At 45.2% G+C, this 14,555-nt stretch overlaps 1 protein-coding gene across 1 annotated transcript in view; it reads right to left on the minus strand.

Moving 5' to 3' along the window:
- Positions 1-6,655: 6,655 nt before the first annotated feature.
- The window catches only part of KBTBD3 (kelch repeat and BTB domain containing 3), a 38,960-nt gene continuing 31,060 nt past the window's right edge, over positions 6,656-14,555 (minus strand). Inside the window, exon 3 of the mRNA XM_045482641.1 lies at positions 6,656-14,256. Coding sequence (XP_045338597.1) covers positions 12,654-14,256 — 1,603 coding nt within the window. The 3' untranslated portion in view covers positions 6,656-12,653. The remainder of the gene's footprint in view (positions 14,257-14,555) is intronic.

Below are 14,555 nucleotides of genomic sequence, written 5' to 3' on the forward strand. Positions count from 1 at the left end.
GCAGGAGCCTGGGAGGAGTGCAGGCCGTCTTGCTGGGGAGAAGGGCCTGCGAGCAGTTCCTTCCAGCAGAAATGCTGTCAGCTGTGGTAGCCACGTGGGACTGCCGAGCGCTGGACGTGGAATTGTGACCAAGAAGCTGAGTGTGTAATTAAAATTGCTAGAAGTTTGGATCGGTATTGTTTTCAGTGTAAATAGTTACACAAGGGAAGCGCTCACCGCAGTGGACAGCGTGGCACCAGAGGACAGAGGCCACGTGAGAGAGGACAGACGTGTCCTCTGGCTGCAGGCCCCAGGCACCAGCCGTGTGGGCGCTGAAGCCCCTGGGGGACATCTCTGCCCAACACCGTGGGGAACACAGATGACCCTGATGAATGCGGCCTGCACCCCCGGCCCACAGAGTCGGGGGCCGTGAGGTGGTGTTGAGCCCACGTCCCCGGCCCACAGAGTCGGGGGCCGTGAGGTGGTGTTGAGCCCACGTCCCCGGCCCACAGAGTCGGGGGCCGTGAGGTGGTGTTGAGCCCACGTCCCCGGCCCACAGAGTCGGGGGCGGTGAGGTGGTGTTGAGCCCACGTCCCCGGCCCACAGAGTCCGGGGTGGTGAGGTGGTGTTGAGCCCACGTCCCCGGCCCACAGAGTCAGGGGCCATGAGGTGGTGTTGAGCCCACGTCCCCGGCCCACAGAGTCGGGGGCCGTGAGGTGGTGTTGAGCCCACGTCCCCGGCCCACAGAGTCAGGGGCGGTGAGGTGGTGTTGAGCCCACGTCCCCGGCCCACAGAGTCGGGGGCCGTGAGGTTGTGTTGAGCCCACGTCCCCGGCCCACAGAGTCTGGGGTGGTGAGGTGGTGTTGAGCCCACGTCCCCGGCCCACAGAGTCGGGGGCCGTGAGGTTGTGTTGAGCCCACGTCCCCGGCCCACAGAGTCTGGGGTGGTGAGGTGGTGTTGAGCCCACGTCCCCGGCCCACAGAGTCAGGGGCCATGAGGTGGTGTTGAGCCCACGTCCCCGGCCCACAGAGTCGGGGGCCATGAGGTGGTGTTGAGCCCACGTCCCCGGCCCACAGAGTCGGGGGCGGTGAGGTGGTGTTGAGCCCACGTCCCCGGCCCACAGAGTCCGGGGTGGTGAGGTGGTGTTGAGCCCACGTCCCCGGCCCACAGAGTCGGGGGCCGTGAGGTGGTGTTGAGCCCACGTCCCCGGCCCACAGAGTCGGGGGCCGTGAGGTGGTGTTGAGCCCACGTCCCCGGCCCACAGAGTCGGGGGCGGTGAGGTGGTGTTGAGCCCACGTCCCCGGCCCACAGAGTCGGGGGCCGTGAGGTTGTGTTGAGCCCACGTCCCCGGCCCACAGAGTCTGGGGTGGTGAGGTGGTGTTGAGCCCACGTCCCCGGCCCACAGAGTCGGGGGCCGTGAGGTTGTGTTGAGCCCACGTCCCCGGCCCACAGAGTCTGGGGTGGTGAGGTGGTGTTGAGCCCACGTCCCCGGCCCACAGAGTCAGGGGCCATGAGGTGGTGTTGAGCCCACGTCCCCGGCCCACAGAGTCGGGGGCCATGAGGTGGTGTTGAGCCCACGTCCCCGGCCCACAGAGTCGGGGGCCGTGAGGTGGTGTTGAGCCCACGTCCCCGGCCCACAGAGTCGGGGGCTGTGAGGTGGTGTTGAACCCACGTCCCCGGCCCACAGAGTCGGGGGCTGTGAGGTGGTGTTGAGCCCACGTCCCCGGCCCACAGAGTCGGGGGCCGTGAGGTGGTGTTGAGCCCACGTCCCCGGCCCACAGAGTCGGGGGCCGTGAGGTGGTGTTGAGCCCACGTCCCCGGCCCACAGAGTCGGGGGTGGTGAGGTGGTGTTGAGCCGTGATTGGAGGTAGCCTGTTATGTGGCCACAGGTGATTGCTGCAAACACAGTGGCACCGCTGAGGGGGCATGTTCGAGGTGACCCCTTCATGCCGTGTATGTTTCCGTCAAATCCTGAAGTTTTGTTGTGCAGCAGCGCTCTGGGCCCCTAGGCCCCAGCTGAAGGAAGGAAGGTGCTCCAAGGAGAAGGGGCAAGAAGAAACCATTTTCATTAAGTAAGCATCACGCTCTTCCTGCTCTGCAAGGTCCCTGTGGAACCGTCGAGAAACGAGGTAGAACAAGGATTGTGCCCCCCACCCTCCCTCCCCCGCCCCCCGCTCCCGCTTGGATATGAGGGTCTCTCCTCTGGACCCAACAGAACATGTGAGTCCAGCTTCCTCCTGCTCCCCACAGGATAGTCTCCTTTCCTTCAAAGACGTAGGTGTCCTAACCCCTGGCTGTATGTTCCCCTGTACCCCCTTAGGGCCAGAGGGATGGCCAGGAAGGCAGGATGAGGAAGGATGGTTTGCACGGCCACTGGTCGGACTCCCCCCCCCCCCCCGGAGAATCCCTGGTGCTGAGCCCTCGGCCCTTCCTGCCCACCGAGGTGCTGGCTCTACAGGTGTAGACCCCGGTGTCCTCATCAGGTGGAGTTGATACCCCTCACCTCTGGTTTCCTTTACTGCCTCGATGCTGCTTTAATTACAGCTGCGGGATCAAGGAGGGGTCGAGGAGGGCTCGTAAATTGTTCATGAGAGGCATCATCGTACCTGAGTGGAATTTTTCCTGACGGGCCGTGCTCGTGCTGTATTTCCAGATGCCCATCGCTGACCTCTGCACGGTTTCTGGTATTTTGGTGAAGATGCATACTTGGGGGACTGACGAGAAATGGTGAAAACATATTAAAGTTGTACTGAGCATGATCTGTGACACGCTAGAGAGGGCTGGATGCATATCCCAGGGTAGGAGAGTTTTGAGAATATTTTGAATTTTGTCCAAAGATTTACACATTTTTCTATGTTGCATTTTGGGCAAATAAAATATTAGATTTGAGATCCCTTGTGAACTGCTGGGAGCCCTCACCCATTTGATGCCCCTCCTAGGGCTCTGTGATCTGGGCTGTCTGGCCCTCTGCTCATGCGTGTGCAGGGGAGTGGGCTTCATCCTCCGTCTGGCCTCAGCTGCAGGAGCCAGGGCTGAACTTGACTGCGCTGGGTCCGGGAGCAAAAGGGAATTCTCATGTGCGCAGGGCAATATGGAAGCCAAGGAACTCACTAAGGCTCACGACAGAGGGAGGGAGAGAGAAGGGAGAAGAGGAGAGGGAAAAACGAAAATGGGGCCAAAAATCAAATCTGGAAAAATGGGTAGAAGTAGGAGCACACTCAATGAGTTCAAGGAGAACAGGGAACACACGTGACTTTCTGGCTCTTTATCACCCTCCCAAGCTCAATAGGGTGATGACTGGTGATGCACAGAGGCGGCACAGGAAGTGCCTGTTGGGTGCATCAGTCAGTCAATGAGAAACTCATGGTTGAACCAAGAGGGAATATTTAGGGCCAAGTCAAAGGTAAACTGTGTGTCGTCCCATCCATTCCTTGCGCCGATGTAAGTGGTACTTTTCAGATTTAAGATTTTATCTCTGATTGTAGAATGTCAGAGTGCAGTACCACAGTGAACAGTTAGGGGAATGTGTTCTGCTGAAATCAAGCAAGAAAAAAGAGAAGAAGGAGACCAGACGTTTATTGAACATTTCCCATTCACAAGCACTGTGTCAATCATGTTACAGGCATTGTTTTATGTAATTATCGCAACAACATTTTGTGGGAGGTACTGGTATCCTAGTTTTACTGACGAAGAAACAGGCACAGAATGTTTAAGTAACTTTGTCAAGCTTAAGCAGCTTTTACTTATTTATTTATTTATTTAATTTTAGAGACAGCATAAGTGAGGGAGGGGGGCAGCAGGGGAGAGAAGGGGGGCAGCGGGGGGGAGAGAGAGAGAGAGAGAGAGAGAGAGAATGAATCTTAAGCAGGCTCCACCCTCAGCGCGGAGCCTGACACAGGCCTGGATGCGGGGCTCAGTCTTACGACCTGGAGATCATGACCAAGAGATCATGACCTGAGTCGAAGTCAAGAGTCAGACCCTTAACCAACTGAGCCACTTGGGCGTCCCAAGCTTGTGCAGCTTTTAAAACACTCTCTGTAGTAGAACTGAGAACTGGCTTCTCCACCTCTACCCCAGTATGTTTCCTGACTTGCTCACTGATAAGAATTGTTTGCAGTTCTTACTGAAAACATGAATTCCAAGGACCCGAATCTAGAACTTAACTAAATCAAGATATCCAAGAGTGAGGTCCCGGATTCTATTATCTTTAACTGGCACCCTAGATGATACATTTTTGGAAGCAAGTTTGAGGAACACTGCCTGACACTGTAATTATTTGGTGAGAGCTCCAATATTTCTCGTATCCATGGAAGAAAGTTAGATACTTTAAACTATTGAATAAATTTCCTTGTAAAAATTCCTGGGAATAAGAGTGCACATTAGTTTGTAATCTTGTGCTTGTAAGAGAAACAAACTGTAGTTAGATGGAAAAATACTATGGTAACATTTTATTCCTTCAGGAATAGATACAAGGTAAATACTATTTGTAAAAGAAGGAAAAAATTTACTGATTTGTTAAAAGGTTGTTTAAAAAGAACTATAAATAGTTTGAATTCCAATTAATGTTTCATAACATAAAAGGGTGGTTAATCTCTAAAAGGAAAACATTAAGGCTAATTGGATTTTTAAATCTGAAAATCCCACAGGGAAAGCCTTTTCTTGATTAAAAAATTTAACTCATTTTACAGCATGCATTTTGGTCAGGGTTAGGGAAGGGTAATTAGCTTCCCATGGAAGATTCACTAATTAATGCTATGGCAAAATCAGGCTGTATGAGCCCTGAACTTGGAGGAAATGCAAAAATATTTATCAGGTGCAGTGGAATCAAACACTATAAATACTAGGATGATCTGTTTAATATTAATGCCTAAATTCTATTTTAAGATGGCTCCCACAGATTTCTTAAGTTTTTTCATGAATATTATTAAGTTCGCTATTTTGGCTGTGGTTTCGTCAAGCGTTATAGAAGTCTTTAAAATCGTAAAATTTAATAAGTACAACAAATTTTATCCTGGAAAATTGGGTTTTTTTACAAGCATTTAAAAATATTGCCTGTAGTTTTAATTCATTAAGCTTCATTAAGTAGATTGGTTTAGTGCCACATTGCCTAAAAATTCAGTATTTTACAGTTTCAAAAACTTCAAAGCACTTTATAAACATTATTTTGACTCTATAGTCCTATAATTTTTTAGGATTACTTCTTTTTTTTTTTTTTTTTTTTTTTTTTTTTTGCAAAATGTATGTACAAGTCAATTAAAATCTGTGCATTGGCTAAATTGCTATGAGTAGTTTTTGATGGAACATATTCTGCATCAATTATTGTAAGTGCATGAGAGCCTGCAGCACAGCATTAAGTGACCCTTGGTGATTGGAAAGGGGACAAACTGCTAGTTTAAATGTTCTGTGCGGTTTATTTTCTGTAAGTATGGAGATTAACTTCTGTCATTGAGGGGCTTTTCTCATTTTTTTTCTCCCATGTGGGGAGGGGGAAAGGGCAAATTGAAGCAGGCTCAGAATGCAGGGAAAGAGCTTCAAATGCTGGTACGTCACACTGAGACTGTTAACTATTCTGTTCCATGACTTAAGAGCAAAGTGTCCCTGGGGGCCCTTTGAGTGTTAAAATGTTGACCAAGAGGGGAGACCTCCAATTGGAGGGCAGCAAACTCAACACCTAGCAACGGGTCAAGTCCCTGGGACACCTTTGTGTTCTCAATAAACTTTAAGTTTTGTGTCTAGGGGGATTAAAGAGGAGGGGATGAATCCGGATTTGAGGGCAGAGTAAACTGCGGAAGCGGGAGGCACATGGGGAATGGGAGGCAAGGAGAAAATGTCTGGAGCAGGAAGTCTGGACCCAGGATTAGCCAGAGGGCGCCACAGAGCCTCGAAGTTCAGCCTGTGGCTGGCCTTATGTAGTCTTGTGGGACAGGGACAGCATTGGCTTTTCAAGGGTTGGGTTTCCAAGGGGGAACTCTGCTTCCACCTGGATAGTAGGCCAGAAGAGGGGCCCGGGAGCTGAGGTCATTAGTAAACCATAGCCCAGCACACAGGAAACGGAAGCCAGAGAGATGATGGGAAATGGCCCTGTGCAGAATGAAGAAAGATTACCGGGATTGGGAGTGAGCAATCTGTCCAGTGTGAACATTTAATGTGTCTTTTCATGGTACCATGTGGTCTCTCGGGCTTTGGACCCCTTCACTAGCTTCCCCCAAGCATTTGGGCTGAGGAGGTCAGGGAGGAGGCCTGCTCCGGGAAGCTGTGTCCTCGTGTCCAGTGAAGCAGGGGTGGCCACGTACTTGGTCCTGTACATGCAGCTTCTGCTGTTGTCATTTGTGGCTTGTGGACCTCTGGTCCGTTCTCTCTTAGCTCACTTAGGGCCCGCACGTCTCTCAGCAGCCTGTGACGCATCTGAGGTCACAGGCTGTATTCTGTTGTTGTAGACTGGGGTGTCCTCCTTGAGGGACAGGCGGGTCATGTTCTCCCAGCTACAGAGGCCCCTTCTCACATGCCCCCTCCCACCCCAGTCCCCCAAACTTCCACCGCCACACTCTGTATTCCTGACACTCATCAGGGCCACTTGGGGCCATCAGGGGCGAGGGTGGCAAGAAGATGAGAACCTTAGCATCCACCTTTATCTACGGCTTTTATTTCCAGGAACAGTAAATACACACAGAATGCGTTCTTTTCTGAGATACATTTTAATAAATTAATAATGATTTTGTAGAATTGAAATGGGTTACTGCGTGTTAACACGGTTCACATGGACCTGAAGCGAAACTTCTGATTTTATTTCGCACAGCATACAGCAGAGCCCACACTCCACTACAAGGCAAAGGAAGAAAATTACTCGTGTGTGCCAGTCCGGTATTCCGGTAGCTTGGAGCACTACCTCCCCAAAGGGGAAGGTCTCTGAAACTGTTATGCTTTAACGGGGGACACAGAGGGTTGCAGGTCTCCTAAGGAAATTTGCAGTCACTGTCTTATCTATTATTACCTTTGAAAGGAAACACAGAATTAGACATTATAATTAAAATTCACTGAGAACAAGTAATCCCTATGCACTAAAAAATTATGTGGAAAAATGACTTTGAATCTATAATTTTACTTTCAAGAACCAACTACCCACGTATTATGCAACTGTACATGTTCTCCGTAGCTGGGCAGGGCACCGTGTAACGCAGTCTGACTCTCCACAAGGCCTTCATTCTTACTTTTCTAAACACCAACAAAAACTGCCGTGGTAGAAATTATCTAACCCAATTTTCTCAGACTTTGAACATGAGAAAGATATCAAATATTTCAAAAAGAATTAACATATACATTAATAAATAACTAAAGTACAACGTGATCATGTAAAATCCTAAAATCAAAATAACTTTGTTTGTACATGAAAATAAGTTGCAAAATGTACAGTTATAAGGGACCCACTCAGTAACAATTTAATTGTAGCAAATGTATTTTGCTTCATATATTGGCTCAACAGAATGTCCATTTACTGGATGTCTTACTTATATGCAGGTACTGTGCTAATTGCCAGGTCCAGAAATGACGAATATATGTCCCTATTCCTAAGAACTTCCAACTAAATGAGGAAGACAGGCATGTAAAGAAATACTTACGCCACACCGTGATACTCCGAGAACTGTACTCTTGAGTGATCCCAGCAACCTTGTTACCCTTGGAACCCACAGCATAATTTGTTGAGCCATTGGACAGTTATGGCAGGGAATGTTGTCAAGGTTAATGGGATGAATAATGCTACCTGATTCATACATAGCATTATCGAACAATGGCATCGTCTCACGGAAGTACCATGCTCTATCCAGTTGGGCCAACAGCATCGGTGAAGCGCCAGACTCATACCGTAGGCTGGTCCTTATTAATTTGTGAGCAAATTGTCTTCCCAGTAACCACCAAGGATGCGACTGCTTTGATTTCTAATTTTTCCATACTTTTTAAGGTCTTTATCAGAAGTGTCTTTAAGAGTCTGAAGACCCTATCTAATGACAAATGATTGAAAGACTTATTAAAATTTGGCTTTAGAATTCCTTTCCTAGAAAATTTGTGTTTGTGATAATGTTGACGGGTTAGGGGTGGGGGTAAAAGAACAGAGACCCAGCAAGGCTCCAGCTCATATTTAGGTGTTTAAGAACTAGAGAGCTGGTTAAGGGAATAAATAATGCCAGAATTATCAAGAGATTCGGCAATGCTGGTCAGGCTCAACCCACCAACAAGGCGCGAGCTGCCAATAGATTTTCTGAGGCAACTGTACACAAAAAAGGCTTGTAACCCCGGCCATTGTGGCAGGTTTTAAGGTGTTAATAAGCATTTGAACAAGAAGGAAAATGAGGCCTTGATTTTAGAGGAAGGGGAGACCCACTACTATTTGAAATACTTGTGGAGACAGCTCCCTAGGACCAAGGGCTGGAAGTTAGTACGGGGAGGTAACAGCATTTTGAATATCAAAGAGAACTTTCTAACAGAACTTTTCCAACATGAAGGCATTGAGCTCTTTCTTCCTGAAAGAACTGAACTAGAAATTGGAAAAAAAAAAATCGTCAGGGTGCTTTGGAATTTAGGGGGGCTTCTCTACCAGGCCAGAAGCTGTATCAGATTCCAAGGTGACTTTCAAGTTTGAATAGGAGTCTAGGAGTTAGAAGAGTTATCTTTTGCTAAGTGTGTAAGAGTATCATCCCGTGAGCATATTCCCTATTCAGATATTAAATCTGATGAAGCATCATAGTGCCATCAAATAGAACTGACTTACAAACACATGTAGGTTTTTAAGATATAAAGATACTTTTTAAATCACATAATCTTTAACTAGAATCAGTACATTTAACTATATAGCAACATGTGCAGCAAAATCACAAATTCAGGAGAAAATTTTAGGTACTGATCTTTCAGTTTCTATTCTCTGTGAAACAAATGTGCACCATCGGTAGGCGGAAGGAAAAATCCCTATTACCAGTGCACTGTAAATGTCAGCACCGTTTACAGACTTTTTCCTGAGTAATTAAAAAAAAGGAACAAAGAGCAAATTCCCTCCAACAAGAATGCTCCTGAAATGATGGAGTTTAAGACTCAAGTCCTGTAGAAACTGAGTACGCAGGACCAGTGGAATCAAGTTACTTAGAATGCCCAGATGCTAAATAAATTGGAGGAGGAAGTCATGGGTCCTAGGACAGAAAACTGTTGAGCCAAAATGTGTAAATAGAGCGTAGAAATCTTTGGTTGTGCACTCCTGTATAGGAGTTAATTGGGCTGACCTTGTGCCACATGCCATGTTCCACTAGTCTTCGTGTAAATATGGCTTTGTGGAGTAAAGTTGTTTCTTACGTTGGATGGAAACCTGCTTCCCTGCAAATTCGACACTTTTCGTTTCTTCAGTGCCCTCCAGAGCTGCCCACTGGAAGACGGTCTTAGTTTCAATTCTAAATATAAAAGAGTTTCCAAATACTGGATTGGATCACACTGAAAATGAGGACTTAAAAGTAACACTACATGTTCAGCAGTATATTTAATCATTGCATTTATTGCTTCCAAATCTCACACTGTAAATAGATGCTTTTCTCCATACTTTGATTTTTTGACCATACACCTTGAGTTAGGTACACTACTCACATCCTCAGCCTCTCTTGGTATCTGGGAAAAACAGAATCGTGTTGCAGGATGTGGTCACTCTCAAATAAGTTTCTAGCCCTCAAGGGTAGCATGTAGTGAATACAGCTGTGATGGAGTCCTCTTTCCCACCCAGAACCAGAGCTGACTGTTACGGGAATGGAGTTACTTGTGATTATGCAAGTATTCTTCCTACTTCACAGTCTCACAGGCAACAGGCGAACAAAAGGTGGTCCACATTTTAAATCAAGTTTGCAGATCACAAGTGTCCATTGACTTTGAATTGATCTCATCTAAATGCTGAATTTAATTTTTTTATATATAATAATGCCATATAATTACCTTCAGTTGTAGAAGAGGTTACAATATTAGATTTTTTTTTTGCATGCATAATCCAAGTGCAATGGAGCAAACCAAATGATAAAGGATTTAGAAATGTTTAACAGAATTTTTCCACAAGAATGAAAGCAATTTGGATAATGAGCACAATTACTTTGTCTCTTACAATGCAACACTGGCTGAAGGATGATAATGAAAGGACAGCAGACTTTAAAGACAAAAAAGGGACTCAGGGAAGAGGCCATAGATAAAGGGATGTTATTTCCTCTCACCTAAGCTTACAGACAGGAAAAACAGCTCTTTCTGGGGCTACTGAGAATGAACTTGAGAGATCACTGAGACTTGCCTGTCAGAGGTCCGGAACGGAGGGTGAGGCCAGAATGACAGACATGGTTCTCGGACAGTGAAGCCAGGGATTGGCAGGGTCAGGAAGGTGTGACCAGTCCGGTCATTGACCGGGTGTGCCGTGCCTGTGGTTGGGTTCCTTGAGGATTTGGAACACAGAGAACCATTTCTCAGTACGGCAGATAGATCAAAAGAAAGCGCTGTCTCTACAGAAGACGCAAAATTAGAGTGAACAAGATCAGTGATTAGTGGAGCCAAGCCCAGCACAGACCGCGATAGCACCAAGGATCAAGAACAGGAAATAAAGGAAGAGTCTGGGGTTTTGTGACTAGACAGAGTACTATTCCCTGGGGTAAAGGGATGGCACTAAGAAGAAAATGATTAGCAAGTAAACTGCAGCAATTGTAGAAAAAAGGCAGAAAGCCTTGTGTGTTAGGAAGTATATTAAATGCAGAGGGAGCTAGGCTTGACAACAAGGATATTTCTAGAAACATTACCATACATCAATGGCCAATGAGAAGATTGGTGGATATCAGGATGACAGAATAATGAAACAAGATCAGCAGGGATTCTATTTCCCTTTAGTTTTTCCTTTCTGGAAAGGATGAACATTTCCTAGAGTCAATAATGAAAACAATTATTTATTTTAAACATACTTTGGTTATTTATATATGCTTAAATCAACAGTTCAGTCAATCCACGTATAGGTCATCCATTGTGGTATGGTCTTTCTTAAATAATTGGTTTCCAAAGCCACAAATAGACCACACAAAACTGGTCATTGAATTTCCTGTTTTTCTTACACACACACACACACACACACACACACACACACACACGGCAGAGCCAACTTAGGTAGGAAGGAAGACCACCAATTTGACAGAATGCTTCTCAGGCAACTGTCATCTGATTAGGGATAGTCTCTGATTTTTGGAATTGCAGGGTAATGTAGTCTAATATCCTGTTCTATTCTGAAAAAAAACATTTGAAGCTTATACAATAAATTTATATGGCATAATAAAAGGACCTTCATTTAGGTATATTTCCACTTTTAAAACCTAATATGGTTACATCTTTTAAACTTAGAAAAGAAACATACTCCTTTTGCAACGCAATCTTGTCACACCTGAGAGCAAGGATGATTGCTACTCTTTCTTTACTGGGGTTAAAGGTGATTAAACATCTTAACGGATATGGGTTGCGAATGTGATCAATACAAAAACCTAGTGAATTTTTTAAATTTAGAAAATAATCCACTATGAATATCTTATGAAAATAGTAAACCCACACGGTGCTTTATAGTTGGGATACATCACCAAGGAAAACTGATATGGTACTAACTGAAGCACAGAAATTTCTTACTACAGATCAAATTTGGATATTTACAAATTTAAGAAATGCAACAAAATGATACACTTATCTAGGGATCCGATTTGCTACGTCCTCAATTATGCTGGAATGTGGCAAGGATACAGAAAATCCCAGAATCCCAAAACTTCACCCAGTGGGTTACATGTAAAGATAGACTGAGAGGGGGTGTAACTTACAAGTAATCATTAAATCAAGAATGTTCATTTACTGAGCTTCAGCCAGAAAATAAGTAAGATATGCTGCCACCAGAAATCGAAACCAACCAGCACAGAGGACTGCCAGAACCAGCAATTTTAAAAGCATTCCAGTAATTGCCAATGGCATTATGGCATTATGACATGGTACATTATGCTCCTAATGAAGAGTTGAATCGTAAAAAATGTCAAGCCATGTTTAGCGCAAGTTTAGAAGGCTGGGAAATACACTGCATTTTAGAAAAATTTCTGACCAAAAAAAATGATGATGAAAAAAGAAAGAGGGGCTTAAAAGAAGCTAAGTAGTGATCAGAAAGGACGGGAATTCAGTAACTCTTACACCTGTAGTAACAAGGTAGGCTTCTCACCTCTTTCTAACTTAATTTTCACTTCATATAATATAGTGTACAAATAATTCACTTTCACTACCTACAGAGATTTTTTCCCCTCTAAATAGTACAAATCTGTGAACACTGATTTGTTCTTACTAGTCTTTCACGGATAAATTACTCTCAAAATCAAGACATCAACGCCTATGAGTCTTATTTACATATGAAAATACTAAGTATTCTGGATTCTCCAGGATTAAATTATATTCGATATAATTTTTTGGTAAATGCATCTTGTATTTAAGTTTCCAGCAACCGCTAAGTCATATATGCTATACATTCATAGTAATTCTCTAGCAGAAGGTACATTTTATTTTACTAAGAGGTAAAGACCTTTTTACCAGCTATTAAGCTTAACAGATTTATGGTAGGCTTCTAGAACTGGGATAGTTTTAGGATGTCTAAGCACATACGCCTTTCAGAAATGATTAGAAAACCATGGGTCTCTGTATTTATTAAACTGAATCACCTGGCAGTAAAATTCCGTTAAGGCCCGTGGCATGGGTGAGACTTCCTCCCACTCAGATCTGCCACTATGGTAGACTTGTACTTCATCTGTGATCTCATCTGGTGCGTAATCGCCACCCAAGATATAAATTTTATCTTCAATTCCAACTGCGCCTGCATTAAAGCCTGCACATTCAAAAGAGCCTTCACCCTTCCAGACACAAGTATCTGGACAAAAACTATAAACCTTATAGGTGGAAAGGTCACATATGTACAGTGTGCAGTTTACTGGGACAGCTTTGATTAGTGTCGCATGAAAAAACTGCCCAAACTCTGCTACGAGTTCAGACCACTGATCGGTGGTCACGTTGTATTTGAAAAAGCAATCAAGTGACGGGTTAAAGGCATCTGTAATCTCTACCTCTGACCCAAGAACATAAATGACATTTTGGCAGGTGCTCGCTTCAGGGTAGTATATGCCCCTGGGTAACGGGCTGACAGACATCCATTCTTTAGAAAGAGGGTCGTAAGACTCGACATCTAAGAGGCTTTTAATGTCCTGAGACCCTTTCGTCTTTCCACCTATGACAAATAATCTGTTGAGAGCCAGAACTGATGTATGCATGGTTCTTGGTGTCTTCATAGCTGATACCAGGAAGAAATCGTTCTTCACTGGACAGTAGCACCAGGTTTGGTCAGTCGCATCATGATAGGACTCTGCGATATGAAGCCGAACCGTTCTACAGCACGGCCCTTTGCACCCGCCCGTCAGGAATATCTTCTCTCCGTAACTAGACAGACTAGACCCTGGCAAGTCAATCAGGTGTGACTGTGGCAGCACTTTCCACGAGTCACTGTTTATATTGTAGCAAAAGGTATATTGGTCTCCACCGTTTTCCTCAGTTTTGTGAACAAATATGTACTTTTCAGTTGTGGATGGTCGAGCGTCAGGGAAGAGTCCACCAGAACCTTGCACACACTTAACAGCATCCATGATTATGTCAAAACAGTTTGTGCTTTTGAGTAAACACTCTTCGTTGAGCAGACAGTTTTGAAGGGTCTCCTCGGATAACTGATGTAATCTAACTTTTTTAATCAAATAAGGCAGATGCTTTTGCCTTGATTCTAAGTTGTGTTTGGTCCAGCTAAGGACCACTTTGAGTACAGTCTCTTCTTCAGGGACATTCAGTTCATCGGATTCCAGACATTTCTGCAGTACTCCAAAGTTCATCTCGAGGAAATCACTGGATTTAAACAGTAAGGAAAAGTGGTGCTGTACAAAGTACAGCGCGTGGTCAAACAAGCGGGGAGAGCCGTAGCTGTCTGACAACGATAGTAACTGCAGACAATTGACAAGGTTAATACTCTTTATTAAGAAGTCACTGCAAGCTTTGGCTAGGAAGGAAACTTGAAGGAATGACGACAACTGGAAGAACATTTCCACGTTATCATCCGTTATCTTGGTTTTCCCAGTGTAGGCATAGTCGAGAAACGCTTTTACTGCTTTGGAGGACAGATTAGTGATGGTGACGCTCCCACCGTCTCGCTCTTTCATGTTCACTTCAAACATGGCCCTGCAGAAGGAAGGAGAACACAGGAGCGAAGGAAAACAGGAGCATGTGATTCCGTGGTACTTTTCAAGGTTACCTTGAAGACGTGCCCTTTACCCTCAGGTTCATAGAATGTTTCACAAATCTCAGGTGTATGCGTATGCAATGTATTTTTAAACCATCTTAGTAAATCATTTGAATATCTAGCACAGTTACGTACCATATCATTTACCTTTAAAACCCACGGACCACGTAGCTACCACACTGCAGAATACGTACGTTACAGCTGCGGTACAGCATTTACTCCAAAGAAGGCTATATAT

Source organism: Leopardus geoffroyi, chromosome D1 (assembly GCF_018350155.1).
Source record: "Leopardus geoffroyi isolate Oge1 chromosome D1, O.geoffroyi_Oge1_pat1.0, whole genome shotgun sequence".
Lineage (NCBI taxonomy): Eukaryota > Metazoa > Chordata > Mammalia > Carnivora > Felidae > Leopardus > Leopardus geoffroyi.